At 41.7% G+C, this 14,004-nt stretch overlaps 2 protein-coding genes across 4 annotated transcripts in view; one reads left to right on the top strand and one right to left on the bottom strand.

Annotated features, from left to right (window-relative positions):
* The window catches only part of LOC133543399 (TBC1 domain family member 23-like), a 57,684-nt gene extending 45,076 nt beyond the window's left edge, over positions 1-12,608 (top strand). For both annotated transcript variants that reach the window (XM_061887949.1, XM_061887948.1), the window contains 4 exons: positions 593-681; positions 745-880; positions 4,984-5,178; positions 11,750-12,608. In XM_061887949.1, coding sequence (XP_061743933.1) covers positions 593-681; positions 745-880; positions 4,984-5,178; positions 11,750-11,834 — 505 coding nt within the window. In that variant the 3' untranslated portion in view covers positions 11,835-12,608. The remainder of the gene's footprint in view (positions 1-592; positions 682-744; positions 881-4,983; positions 5,179-11,749) is intronic.
* Positions 1-14,004, bottom strand: part of LOC133543404 (uncharacterized) — a 428,419-nt gene that overhangs the window by 358,923 nt on the left and 55,492 nt on the right. The window lies entirely within an intron of this gene.

Genomic DNA, 14,004 nt, shown 5'->3' with positions numbered 1-14,004 from the left:
CGTCCGTTGTGTCCTGAGCAAGACACTTCACCCTTGCTCCTGATGGGTGCTGGTTAGCGCCTTGCATGGCAGCTCCCTCCATCAGTGTGTGAATGTGTGTGTGAATGGGTAAATGTGGAAGTAGTGTCAAAGCGCTTTGAGTACCTTGAAGGTAGAAAAGCGCTATACAAGTACAACCCATTTATTTATTTATCTTTTAATGTTGCCTGCCAGAGGTATTTGCAATAAAAAGAGGTAATTGCCCTAAAAAAGCCCCCCCTGACTTGGACTAGGCTTGCTAGACCAGAGAAAAGTGCTGCAGGTAGAACTGGGAGGACAAGTCTCACAAACAACTTCAAATCTCCTTCTTTTTTTTCACCTAGTTGCACTTTTCTAGGGCTCCTCCAAATGCAGGAATATGCAAATGAGTTATGAATATGCAAATGTGTGATGAATATGCAAAGTTGATAGGTGAACAAAGTGAACAGAAAACCTGGTCTGGACTTCTTCCATCACACTTTTCTTTCTGACCAAGCTCCTCCCACCTCCATCTTGCATGTGTCACCTCGGCCTCATGAGACGGTGGACTAAGCCCCTCCCCTTCTGCCCGCAGACACGTCAGCAGCAGCGACCGGGTGGGCAAGCCGTATCGGGGCGTGAAGCCCGTCTTCAGTATCGGCGACGAAGAGGAGTACGATACAGGTGAGGCCCCGCCCACACACACACACACACACACAGCTAACGCACACCCTGGTTCCCTTCCAGACGAGATCGACAGCTCGTCCATGTCCGACGACGACAGGAAGGAGATCGTCAACATCCAGACCTGGGTCAACAAAGCGGACGTCAAGCATCACATCCCGTGCAACGAGGTCAAGGAGACGGGTCACATGTTCCCCAGGTCAGCCAATGACAAACGAGAGGTTGAAGTAAACGCATGACGTCGCCTCGAAGGGTTTTGTTCCCTTTTTTTTTTAATCCTAAAGGCTCTCAAACGTTTGCTTTTGAGGGAAAACGCCTTTGTGAAAGCAGGCTTCGCTACACGTCTTAAAATGGAGTCAGTCAATTACACACGGGTGGGAGTTTTGTCGATGAATGTGCTAACTTAGCGTGACGTGCCGATACAACTTTTTTTACGATGCTGATATTGGAGCAGCGGGTCTTGGCCGATACTGATTCCATTTGATTCGACCCCGAAAAGGATAAGCGGTAGAAAACGGGTGGATGGATGGCTAATTTGGTCATTGTTTTAGGTTAGGGTTAGATCTTAAATGTAGTCCAATACTTGTTTGATGGATGATATCGAACCAATCTCACATTTAGATCAGGACATACTTTGTTATAATGTAAAGTTAGCATGTAGCTCACATGCTATGTCAGCGTTGCCCATGCTAACCCAGCCTGATGTAATGTAAAGTTAGCAAGTAGCTCTCATAGATATTCTAGTGTTGCTAACCTAGCATGATTTTAAAATGTGAAGTTATCATGTAGCTCACATAAATATGCTAATGTTGCTAACCTAGCATGGCGTTTGAATGTTATGTTAGCATGTAGCTCTCATAGATATAGTGATGTTGCTAACCTAGCATGATGTTAAAATTTCATGTTAGCATTTCGCTCACAGATTTGGTAATGTTGTTAACCTAGCATGATGTTAAAATGTAATGTTAGCATGTAATTTGCTAATTTTGCTATCCTAGCATGATGTTCAAGTGTAATGTTAGCATGTGGCTAACATGCTGGGTTAGCGTTGCCCATGCTAACCCAGCCTGATGTAATGTAATGTAATGTAAAGTTAGCAAGTAGCTCTTATAGATATTCTAGTGTTGCTAACCTAGCATGATTTTAAAACATGAAGTTATCATGTAGCTCACTTAAATATGCTAATGTTGCTAACCTAGGATGGCGTTTGAATGTTATGTTAGCATGTAGCTCTCATAGATATAGTGATGTTGCTAACCTAGCATGATGTTAAAATGTCATGTTAGCATTTCGCTCACAGATTTGGTAATGTTAACCTAACATGATGTTAAAATGTCATGTTAGCATGTAGCTCACATAGATATGGTGATGTTGCTAACCTAGCATGATTTTAAAACATGAAGTTATCATGTAGCTCACTTAAATATGCTAATGTTGCTAACCTAGCATGGCGTTTGAATGTTATGTTAGCATGTAGCTCTCATAGATATCGTGATGTTGCTAACCTAGCATGATGTTAAAATGTCATGTTAGCATTTTGTTCAAAGATTTGGTAATGTTAACCTACCATGATGTTAAAATGTAATGTTAGCATGTAGCTCACATAGATATGGTGATGTTGCTAACCTAGCATGATTTTAAAACGTGAAGTTATCGTGTAGCTCACTTAAATATGCTAATGTTGCTAACCTAGCATGGCGTTTGAATGTTATGTTAGCATGTAGCTCTCATAGATATAGTGATGTTGCTAACCTAGCATGATGTTAAAATGTCATGTTAGCATTTCGCTCACAGATTTGGTAATGTTAACCTAACATGATGTTAAAATGTCATGTTAGAATGTAGCTCTCATAGATATAGTGATGTTGCTAACCTAGCATGATGTTAAAATGTCATGTTAGCATTTCGCTCACAGATTTGGTAATGTTAACCTAACATGATGTTAAAATGTAATGTTAGCATGTAGCTCACATAGATATGGTGATGTTGCTAACCTAGCATGATTTTAAAACGTGAAGTTATCATGTAGCTCACATAAATATGCTAATGTTGTTAAGCTAGCATGGCGTTTGAATGTTATGTTAGCATGTAGCTCTCATAGATATAGTGATGTGGCTAACCTAGCATGATTTTAAAATGTCATGTTAGCATTTCGATCACAGATTTGGTAATGTTAACCTAACATGATGTTAAAATGTAATGTTAGCATGTAGCTCACATAGATATGGTGATGTTGCTAACCTAGCATGATTTTAAAACGTGCAGTTATCGTGTAGCTCACATAAATATGCTAATGTTGCTAACCTAGCATGGCGTTTGAATGTTATGTTAGCATGTAGCTCTCATAGATATAGTGATGTTGCTAACCTAGCATGATGTTAAAATGTCATGTTAGCATTTCGCTCACAGATTTGGTAATGTTAACCTACCATGATGTTAAAATGTAATGTTAGCATGTAGCTCACATAGATATGGTGATGTTGCTAACGTAGCATGATTTTAAAACGTGAAGTTATCGTGTAGCTCACATAAATATGCTAATGTTGCTAACCTAGCATGGCGTTTGAATGTTATGTTAGCATGTAGCTCTCATTGATATAGTGATGTTGCTAACCTAGCATGATGTTAAAATGTCATGTTAGCATTTCGCTCACAGATTTGGTAATGTTAACCTAACATGATGTTAAAATGTAATGTTAGTATGTAGCTCACATAGATATGGTGATGTTGCTCACCTAGCATGATGTTAAAATGTCATGTTAGCATTTCGCTCACAGATTTGGTAATGTTGTTAACCTAGCATGATGTTAAAATGTAATGTTAGCATGTAGCTCACATAGCTATGCTAATGTTGCTATCCTAGCATGATGTTCAAGTGTAATGTTAGCATGTGGCTAACATGCTAGGTTTGCGTTGCCCATGCTAACCCAGCCTGATGTTATAATGTAAAGTTACCAATTAGCTCTTAGATATTCTAACGTTGCTAACTTAGCATGATTTTAAAACGTGAAGTTATCATGTAGCTCACATAAATATGCTAATGTTGCTAACCTAGCATGGCGTTTGAATGTTATGTTAGCATGTAGCTCTCATAGATATGGTAATGCTGCTAACCTAGCAAGATGTTAAAATGTCATGTTAGCATTTCGCTCACAGATTTGGTAATGTTAACTTAGCATGATGTTAAAATGTAATGTTAGCATGTAGCTCACATAGATATGCTAATATTGGTAACCTAGCATGATGTTCAAGTGTAATGTTAGCATGTAGCTCACATAGATATGCTAATGTTGCTAACCTAGCATGATGTTAAAATGTCATGTTAGCATGTCGCTCACATAGCAATGCCTGATTAGCTAACTTAGCATGATGTTAAAATATACTGTTAGCATGTAGCTCAGACAGCTATGCTAATGTTGCTGACCTAGCATGATATTAAGATATAATGTCAATATGGAGTTCACATAGCTATGCTAATGTTAACCTAGCATGGTGTTAAAATGCAATGTCAACATGTAGCTCACTTTGCTAATGTTGCTCACCTAGCATGATGTTAAAATGTACCGTTAGCATATAGCTCAGACAGCTATGCTAGTGTTGCTAACCTAGCATGATGTTAAAATATAATGTCAGCATGGCGCTCACATAGCTATGGTAATGTTGCTGGCCTAGCATGATATTAAAATATAATGTCAATATGAAGTTCACATAGCTATGGTAATGTTAACCTAGCATGGTGTTAAAATGTAATGTTAGCATCTAGCTCACATAGCTATGCTAATGTTGCTAACCTAGCGTGGTGTTAAAATGTAATGTTAGCATCTGGCTCACATAGCTATGCTAATGTTGCTAACCTAGCATGATGTTAAAATGTCATGTTAGCATGTCCCTCAGCTAGAATGATGTTAACATTTAATTTTAGCATGTAGCTTACATAACTATGCGCGTGTTGCTAACCTAGAATCATGTTAAAATGTAATGTTAGCATGTAGCTTACATAACTATGCGAGTGTTGCTAACCTAGAATCATGTTAAAATGTAATGTTAGCATGTAGCTCACATAGTCATGCCAGTATTGTTAAAATGTGTGTCCTTCCATCCCTCCCCTAATGTTACATTATAGCATGTGATACATGACATCTATTACATTGGACAAGTACACAGTTACTGTGTACAAGTCAATAGTACTTTTTGGAGCTCATTAATATAAAATCTAACACGCAGAGACGTGTTTATTAAAAGTACTTTTAAAGTGTGTAAATGAGAACAACTTCCACAACAAGTGTTGTTTTTAATTAACAGCCACCTGCTCGTCACGGCGACTCACATGTACTGCATACGCGAAATCGCCTCCAGGAAAGGTTTCGCGTACATCCAGTCCAGGCAAGCGCTGAGCTCCGTGGTGAAGATCACATCGAAGAAGAAGCACCCGGAGCTCATCACCTTCAAGTTCGGAAGCAACAACTCTGCGGGAGTGGAGATCTCCGCAGTGGAACGGTAATATTTCCTCATGAATGTTAGCTTTTGAGATAGTCTTGCAGGTAGACGCGTGGACATCTTATTAGTCAGGGGTGCCCGCACTTTTTCTGCAGGCGAGCTACTTTTCAATTGACCAACTCGAGGGGATCTACCTCATTTATATATATCATTTATATTTATTTATTTATGAAAGAGACATTTTTGTAAACAAGTTAAATGTGTTTAATGATAATACAAGCATGTGTAACACATATAGATGTCTTTCTTTCACAAAGACAAGAATATAAGTTGGTGTATTACCTGATTCTGATGACTTGCATTGATTGGAATCAGACAGTAATGATGATAACGCCCACATTTTCAAATGGAGGAGAAAAAAAGTTGTCCTTTCTGTACAATACCACATGAAAGTGGTTGGTTTTTGGCATCTAATTCATCCAGCTTCCATACACTTTACAAGAAAAACATTGGCGGCAAATTCCGTAGCTTGCTTGATTGACATTCACGGCACCCGAGGGTCTTGTGAGATGACGCTGGCTGCTGCCAGTTCATTATTATGAAAAAATGACAGAGAGGAAGGCGAGAAACACTTTTTATTTCAACAGACTTTCGCGCCGTCCCTTCCGTCAAAACTCTGCACATTTCCTATCTTCACAATAAAAGCCCTGCTTCATGCTGCCTGCGCTAACAAAATAAGAGTCTCGGAAAGCTGGCGTGCACAAGTGATGTGCACGCCAGCTTTCTGAGGGATCGCTTGTGCACGCCAGTTTTCCCAGACTCTGTATTTAGTTAGCGCAGGCAGCATGAAGCAGGGCTTTTATTGTGAAGATAGGAAATGTGCAGTCGGCCTTTAGAGTTTTGACGGAAGGTACGGCGCGAGAGTCTGTTGAAATAAAAAGTGTTTCTGGCCTTCCTCTCGGTCATATTTTCATAATAATGATCTTGCAGCAGCCAGCGTCATCTCACAAGACCCTCCGGTACCGTGAATGTCATTTAAGTGACGTCTTGGTGAAGATTGATGATCACTCATTTTTAGGTCTATTTTTTTTAAAAGCCTGGCTGGAGATCGACTGACACACCCCCCGCGGTCGACTGGTAGCTCGCGATCGACGTAATGGGCACCCCTGGTATAAGTAGACACAGCATTAGCTGCTGTGAGGCGAGAAATTGGGCCGCCATCTTGAAGTGACAATGAGGGCCTGGCGAGCTGCCTAAACTGACAGTTTACAGGTCGAAAACAAAGATGGTGTTCAGCGTTTTCCTGCTCAAATGAGCGGACTGTTAAAAATACGAGTCGGGGGGGATTACTTTTCACGAGTAAGATTTAACAAGTCCAAAGTCAGGACTGGAAAGTCTCAAGTCAAGTTCCAAGTCCTGCAGTTTGAGTATCGAGTCCTTTCAAGGCCTTTTAACCACAGACTAATATTTACACAGATTGTGTATGCTTTTAAAACGCTGTATTTATTTATTAAAACAGGTGCATTTGAAATTGCAGGGAAATAAAATAGTGCTGACATTGCACTTATTAGCCTTCCCGGTAAGGTTTATTCAGGTGTACTGGAGAGGAGGCTACGCCGGATAGTCGAACCTCGGATTCAGGAGGAACAGTGTGGTTTTCGTCCTGGTCGTGGAACTGTGGACCAGCTCTATTATCTCAGCAGGGTTCTTGAGGGTGCATGGGAGTTTGCCCAACCAGTCTACATGTGCTTTGTGGACTTGGAGACGGCATTCGACCGTGTTCCTCGGGAAGTCCTGTGGGGAGTGCTCAGAGAGTATGGGGTATCGGACTGTCTTATTGTGGCAGTCCGATCCCTGTACGATCAGTGTCAGAGCTTGGTCCGCATTGCCGGCAGTAAGTCGAACACATTTCCAGTGAGGGTTGGACTCCGCCAAGGCTGCCCTTTGTCACAGATTCTGTTCATAACTTTTATGGACAGAATTTCTAGGCGCAGTCAAGGCGTTGAGGGGTTCCGGTTTGGTGACCGCGGGATTAGGTCTCTGCTTTTTGCAGATGATGTGGTCCTGATGGCTTCATCTGACCGGGATCTTCAGCTCTCACTGGATCGGTTCGCAGCCGAGTGTGAAGCGACCGGAATGAGAATCAGCACCTCCAAGTCCGAGTCCATTGTTGTCTCCCGGAAAAGGGTGGAATGCCATATCCGGGTTGGGGAGAAGACCCAGCCCCAAGTGGAGGAGTTCAAGTACCTAGCTAGGAGTCTTGTTCACGAGTGGGGGAAGAGTGGATCGTGAGATCGACAGGCGGATCGGTGCGGCGTCTTCAGTAATGCGGACGTTGTACCGATCCGTTGTGGTGAGGAAGGAGCTGAGCCGGAAGGCAAAGCTCTCAATTTACCGGTCGATCTACGTTCCCATCCTCACCTATGGTCATGAGCTTTGGGTCATGACCGAAAGGATAAGATCACGGGTACAAGCGGCCGAAATGAGTTTCCTTCTCCGTGTGGCGGGTCTCTCCCTTAGAGATAGGGTGAGAAGCTCTGCCATCCGGGAGGAACTCAAAGTAAAGCCGCTGCTCCTTCACATCGAGAGGAGCCAGATGAGGTGGTTTGGGCATCTGGTCAGGATGCCACCTGAACGCCTCTCGAGGGATGTGTTTAGGGCACGTCCAACCGGAAAGAGGCCACGGGGAAGACCCAGGACACGTTGGGAAGACTATGTCTCCCGGCTGGCCTGGGAACGCCTCGGGATCCCCCGGGAAGAGCTAGACGAAGTGGCTGGGGAGAGGGAAGTCTGGGCTTCCCTGCTTAGGCTGCTGCCCCCGCGATCCGACCTCGGATAAGCAGAAGAAGATGGATGGATGGCATTACACTTATTAACCAGTCATTTTAAACATTTAAGTCATTCCTTTACCAAATAAACACATTTTAAAAAAAACAAATACTTATTTGCACAAACGTGTTAACATTGTATTCCTATGGCATATTGCATTGTAACTACTTCCACAGCAGTTTCTACCCACCTCATCTCATTGATCTCATCTCATACTGTATGTGTGTTGATGTGTGCGCACACATGAAAAACATAACAAATACATGAACATAACAATGAACAGAGTTGTACTTTTCAGATATCAGGGCCCTATGCAATATGTACACATATTATTAATATAGTATACATTTTAACTGACCTTTATTTGACTATGTTTGTCTTTTTGAAGGTAGCTAAATTACGCGGTGCTGCTGACCGCAGTCTAACGTTACGTTACTGTGTGTGATACATTGACGTAACGTTATGTGTAGCTACCTCATGCAGCCCTGCTTAAAAAAAAATCACTTGACAAAAAGTATAAATAAGGTAGCGAACTGCAGTGGACGCAACAGATTGTCGTGTTTGCAATGACGTTGTAACCATAAACATCTTATAGAGTAGACGCAGCATTGGTTGCTGTGACATGAGCAATTTGGCCACCATCTTGAAGTGGTGATGAGGGCCTGGCGAGCCGCCTAAACTGACAGTTGACAGGTAGAAAACAAAGATGGTGTTCAGCGTAATAGAAATGCTTTGTCAATTAAATTAATTACATTTAAAAATATCATACTTGAATAGCAAAATTGAAACTAGAGATGTCCGATAATGTTTTTTTTGCCGCTATTACGATATTGTCCAACTCTTAATTACCGATTCTGATATCAACCGATACTGATATATACAGTCGTGGAATTAACACATTATTATGCCTAATTTTGTTGTGATGCATTAAACAATGTAATTGTAGCGTCCCGAAGAGTTAGTGCCGCAATGGGTTCTGGGTATTTGTCCTGTTGTGTTTAAGTTGTGTTACGGTGCAGATGTTCTCCCAAAATGTGTTTGACATTCTTGTTTGGTGTGGGTTCACAGTGTGGCGCATATTTGTAACAGTGTTAAAGTTGTTTATGCGGCCACCCTCAGTGTGACCTGTATGGCTGTTGACCAAGTATGCTTGCATTAGCTTGTGTGTGTGAAAAGCTGTATATATCATGTCATTGGGCAGGCACGCAAAGGCAGTGCCTTTTAAAGTTTTATTGGCGCCCTGTACTTCTCCCTACGTCCGTGTACCACTTTGTACAGCACCGTTTTAAAAAGTCATAAATTTTACCTTTTGAAACCGATACCGATAATTTCCGATATTGCATTTTAAAGTATTTATCGGCCGATAATATATTTCCCTAGTTGAAACCTATGGTGGCATCACACCTTCAATGTGCATATTTTATATAGTTCTCTGCAAACCTGTGATATGTTCTATTTTGTCTTCATTATTTTGTCAGAATGCTTCATTTTAATCAGTCAATCAATGTTTATTCATACAGCCCTAAATCACAATTGTCTCAAAAAGCTGTTTGTATGTGAAAATCACAACGAAATCTTGGCCCTACAGGGGTTTGGTCTACAAACTTTCAGCCCCACCTAAAACAAAATTCACCAGCCGCCCCTGATTATGTATAAGACAATACTTTCTTAACAGTATAATTGTAACCAGGAATAAGTCTTCAAGTAACAATATTCAAATACTAACCTTGTTGGGTAAAACAGAATGTGGTTTTATTCTGAATCCAGTGAAACAGATTGGTGGTTTTAGCTGATATAAAGATTTTCAGGTGTTTATATATGTTTGTTTAAGTATTTGGCAGACGTTTTTATCCAAAGCGACATACATAAAAAAATACATATAAAACAATCACTGTAATTATTTTCATTTAAGGCAGGAGTCTCAGAGACGCAGCCCAAGAGACGTTATTTTGCGTCCCCCACCTTAATATGAAAGCTTAATGTTAGTGCGGCCTGTGAGTTTTATGTGAATGGCGCTTGACAGCGTTGTGTGCGGAGCTGAAATAATCTACCAATCACGGTGTGGTATATGGTGGTTTTCGATGGCCGAACATTGACGTAATTTGCATGATGCGAGCAGAGAAACGTTTTGCCGCTTTTCCACTAGACCCTCCCTCGCCCGCCTGCTCGCTCTCTCAGTCATACTTGCCAACCCTCCCGGATTTTCCGGAAGACTCCCGAAAGTCAGCGCCTCTCCCTAAAACCTCCCGGGACAAATTTTCTACCAAAAGTCATGCGGACCTGAGTGACTGCCCAAAGAGAGTGTCTGCCCAATGACGTTATAACTGTAGAACAGGGGCGCTCACACTTTTTCTGCAGGCGATCTACTTTTCAATTGACCTCATTCCTATTTATAATTTATATTTATTTATTTATGAAAGAGACATTTTTGTTAACAATGGTGTTTAATGATAATACAAACATGTTTAACACACATAGATTCCTTTCTTTCATGAAGACAAGAATATAAGTTGGTGTATTACCTGATTCTGATGACTTGCATTGATTGGAATTAGACAGTGGTGCTGATAACGTCCGCATTTTCAAATGGAGGAGAAAAAAAAGTCCTCCTTTCTGTCCAATACCACATGAAATTGGTTGGGTATGGCATCTCATTTGTCCAACTTGCATACTGGTTTTTAAACACTTTGTTATGAGAGTAGCATATGTGTGTGGCCCTTTAATGTCTGGCAGCAGGTGAGTGACGTCAGTGACTGTGCGGGTGGGCAAGCAAGTGAGAAAGCGGTCGCTGAGGGCGGGGGAAATATACATTGGCATCAAACTCCGTAGCTTGCTAGCTTGTGCACGCTAGCTTTCTGAGACTCTTATTTTGTTAGCACAGGCAGGATGAAACAGGTCTTTTATGGTGAAGACAGGAACTGTGCAGTCGGTCTTTAGAGTTTTGACAGTAGGTACGGAGTCTCTAGAAATAAAATGTGTTTCCCTGCGTCCGCCCTGTTAGTGATTTTTTTCTTAAATATGAGCTCGCAGCAGCCAGCGTCATCTCACAAGATCCTCGGGTGCCGAGAATGTCAAACAACTGACGAAAGTGAAGTCTTGGTATGATTGATGATTGCTCATTTTTATGTCTATTTTTTAATGCCTGGCTTGAGATCGACTGACACACCCTCCGAGATCGACCAGTCGATCGCGATCGACGTAATGGGCACCCCTGCTGTAGAATGATCGAGGGCGAGTTCTTGGTTTCTTATGTGGGTTTATTGTTAGGCAGTTTCATTAACTTCCTCCCAGCGCGGTAAAACAACACACAACAACAGCAGTCCGTTTTCGTCTACCGTAAAGCACTTCGTCCGCCGTAAACAGCAATGTTGTGAGACTCTTAAACAGGACAATACTGCCATCTACTGTACATGCATATAGTTAGAAAAACAAGGATGAACAATTCAACTCATATAAATGTTGGAAAAGTTGTTCAAAATACCTACCCAGGTTCGAGTCCCACAAGTCCCGTCGCCGGCCGCCCAAAATGTCCAAAACGCACGCAGCCAAGTCCCACAGGAACGCTGTGTGTGTCTCTATCTCGCTGTTAATGCACGCTAAATATTAGCATGCTAACCGCTTTTTTTTGCTGACTCGACAGTTGATATTGTTACTCGACTCTACCTGGCTCGTGTGCTAAAACTTTGGCCTTTTCAGCAATTTCTACCGAAATAGTTGTTTTTCCTGGTATTTTTTGGATCGTAAAAAAAACAAATAGAATTTGTCAGCTTCTTATTTGTTTGTCATGTCTCCTCCCCCTCAGGTATTTGATACCCAACGCCGGCGACGCCACCAAGGTGATCAAGCAGCAGATCATGAAAGTCCTGGATGCCCTGGAGAGCTCCTAAAAGAGGGACCGAGGACTCTGCAGATTGTGGTCTGAGACTGACACACTCCCACAGTCAAGCCACGCCCCTCTTACACTAACTTATGAAATCTGTAATATATTTATATATATATATATATACTGTATTTTTCTTTGATTCTACAAACATGACAGTATAATTCTACTTTGGACGCTCCCTTCCGGCCTTAACTGAGCACAGGTTTCATGATTCCAGTTTGAAGTCCTCATCCACACAAGAGGACTAAGTCTGGCACTGCCTTTGGAGCCCGGAGAGTAACACCACTTGATTTCAACAACAACAACAACAACAAAAAGCAGGAATCACGAGGGGAATGTTCCCTTTTTGAGGCTCCTCCCACTGGACTCTCGCAAAGGCTTCCAAGTTGTTTGTGTCCCAAAGCCAGGTTGGTAAATAGAGGGCAGCCTTATTGAGGTGGAGTATAAATATGTACATAGGTGAGACGTTCAAAGGTCTAAATATTCTCTCCTTTGCTTGCCTTTCGTCCCGCTTGTGACAAGACGGTTCCATGATTGAATGACTTCTCTTTGGTTGATGATTTAGTAGACTCTACAATAATTTCCAATTGTCATCTACAGTTACTTTTCAGTGTTTCAACATCCTCAATGTGGAGTCTTTGCACCACTGGATCAACATCGCAGGCTCCGGATGTTACAACTTGTGTGTGGGAAGAAATGCAACATTGCACATTACTGTACTCCTGTTATTTTTGTAAGCGTTTTCTTGCTTTTAATAAATTTAACTGATATGATGGCAGCCATGTCCCGTAGTCTATGGTTAGCATGTTTACACACATACATACACGTGTGTGTGTGTGTGTATACCAGGGGTGCCCACACTTTTTCTGCAGGCGAGCTACTTTTCAATTGACCAACTCGAGGGGATCTACCTCATTTATATATATCATTTATATTTATTTATTTATGAAAGAGACATTTTTGTAAACAAGTTAAATGTGTTTAATGATAATACAAGCATGTGTAACACATATAGATGTCTTTCTTTCACAAAGACAAGAATAGAAGTTGGTGTATTACCTGATTCTGATGACTTGCATTGATTGGAATCAGACAGTAATGATGATAACGCCCACATTTTCAAATGGAGGAGAAAAAAAGTTGTCCTTTCTGTACAATACCACATGAAAGTGGTTGGTTTTTGGCATCTAATTCATCCAGCTTCCATACACTTTACAATAAAAACATTGGCGGCAAATTCCGTAGCTTGCTTGATTGACATTCACGGCACCCGAGGGTCTTGTGAGATGACGCTGGCTGCTGCCAGTTCATTATTATGAAAAAATGACAGAGAGGAAGGCGAGAAACACTTTTTATTTCAACAGACTTTCGCGCCGTCCCTTCCGTCAAAACTCTAAAGGCCGACTGCACATTTCCTATCTTCACAATAAAAGCCCTGCTTCATGCTGCCTGCGCTAACAAAATAAGAGTCTCGGAAAGCTGGCGTGCACAAGTGATGTGCACGCCAGCTTTCTGAGGGATCGCTTGTGCACGCCAGTTTTCCGAGACTCTGTATTTTGTTAGCGCAGGCAGCGCAGTCCATCTTAGATGGTCTCGGGCCCAGAGAAGCCGGTGGCGTTTCTGGATGTTTTTGATAAATGGCTTTTGCTTTGCATAGTAGAGCTTTAACTTGCACTTACAGATGTAGCGACAAACTGTATTTAGTGACAGTAGTTTTCTGAAGTGTTCCTGACCCCATGTGGTGATATCCTTTAGAGATTGATGTTTTTTGATACAGTGCCGTCTGAGGGATCGAAGGTCACGGTCATTCAATGTTGGTTTCCGGCCATGCCGCTTACGTGGAGTGATTTCTCCAGATTCTCTGAACCTTTTGATGATGATATGAACCGTAGATGTTGAAATCCCTAAATTTCTTGCAATTGCACTTTGAGAAACGTTGTTCTTAAACTGCTTGACTATTTGCTCACGCAGTTGTGGACAAAGAAGTGTATCTCGCCTTATCTTTTCTTCTGAAAGACTGAGCATTTTTTGGGAAGTTGTTTTTATACCCAATCATAGCACCCACCTGTTCCCAATTAGCCTGCACACCTGTAGAATGTTCCAAATAAGTGTTTGATGAGCATTCCTCAACTTTATCAGTATTTATTGCCACCTTTCCCAACTTCTTTGTCACG

The sequence above is a fragment of the Nerophis ophidion genome, linkage group LG26 (genome assembly GCF_033978795.1).
Source record: "Nerophis ophidion isolate RoL-2023_Sa linkage group LG26, RoL_Noph_v1.0, whole genome shotgun sequence".
Classification (NCBI taxonomy): domain Eukaryota; kingdom Metazoa; phylum Chordata; class Actinopteri; order Syngnathiformes; family Syngnathidae; genus Nerophis; species Nerophis ophidion.
This window is presented reverse-complemented; position numbering and strand designations above follow the sequence as displayed.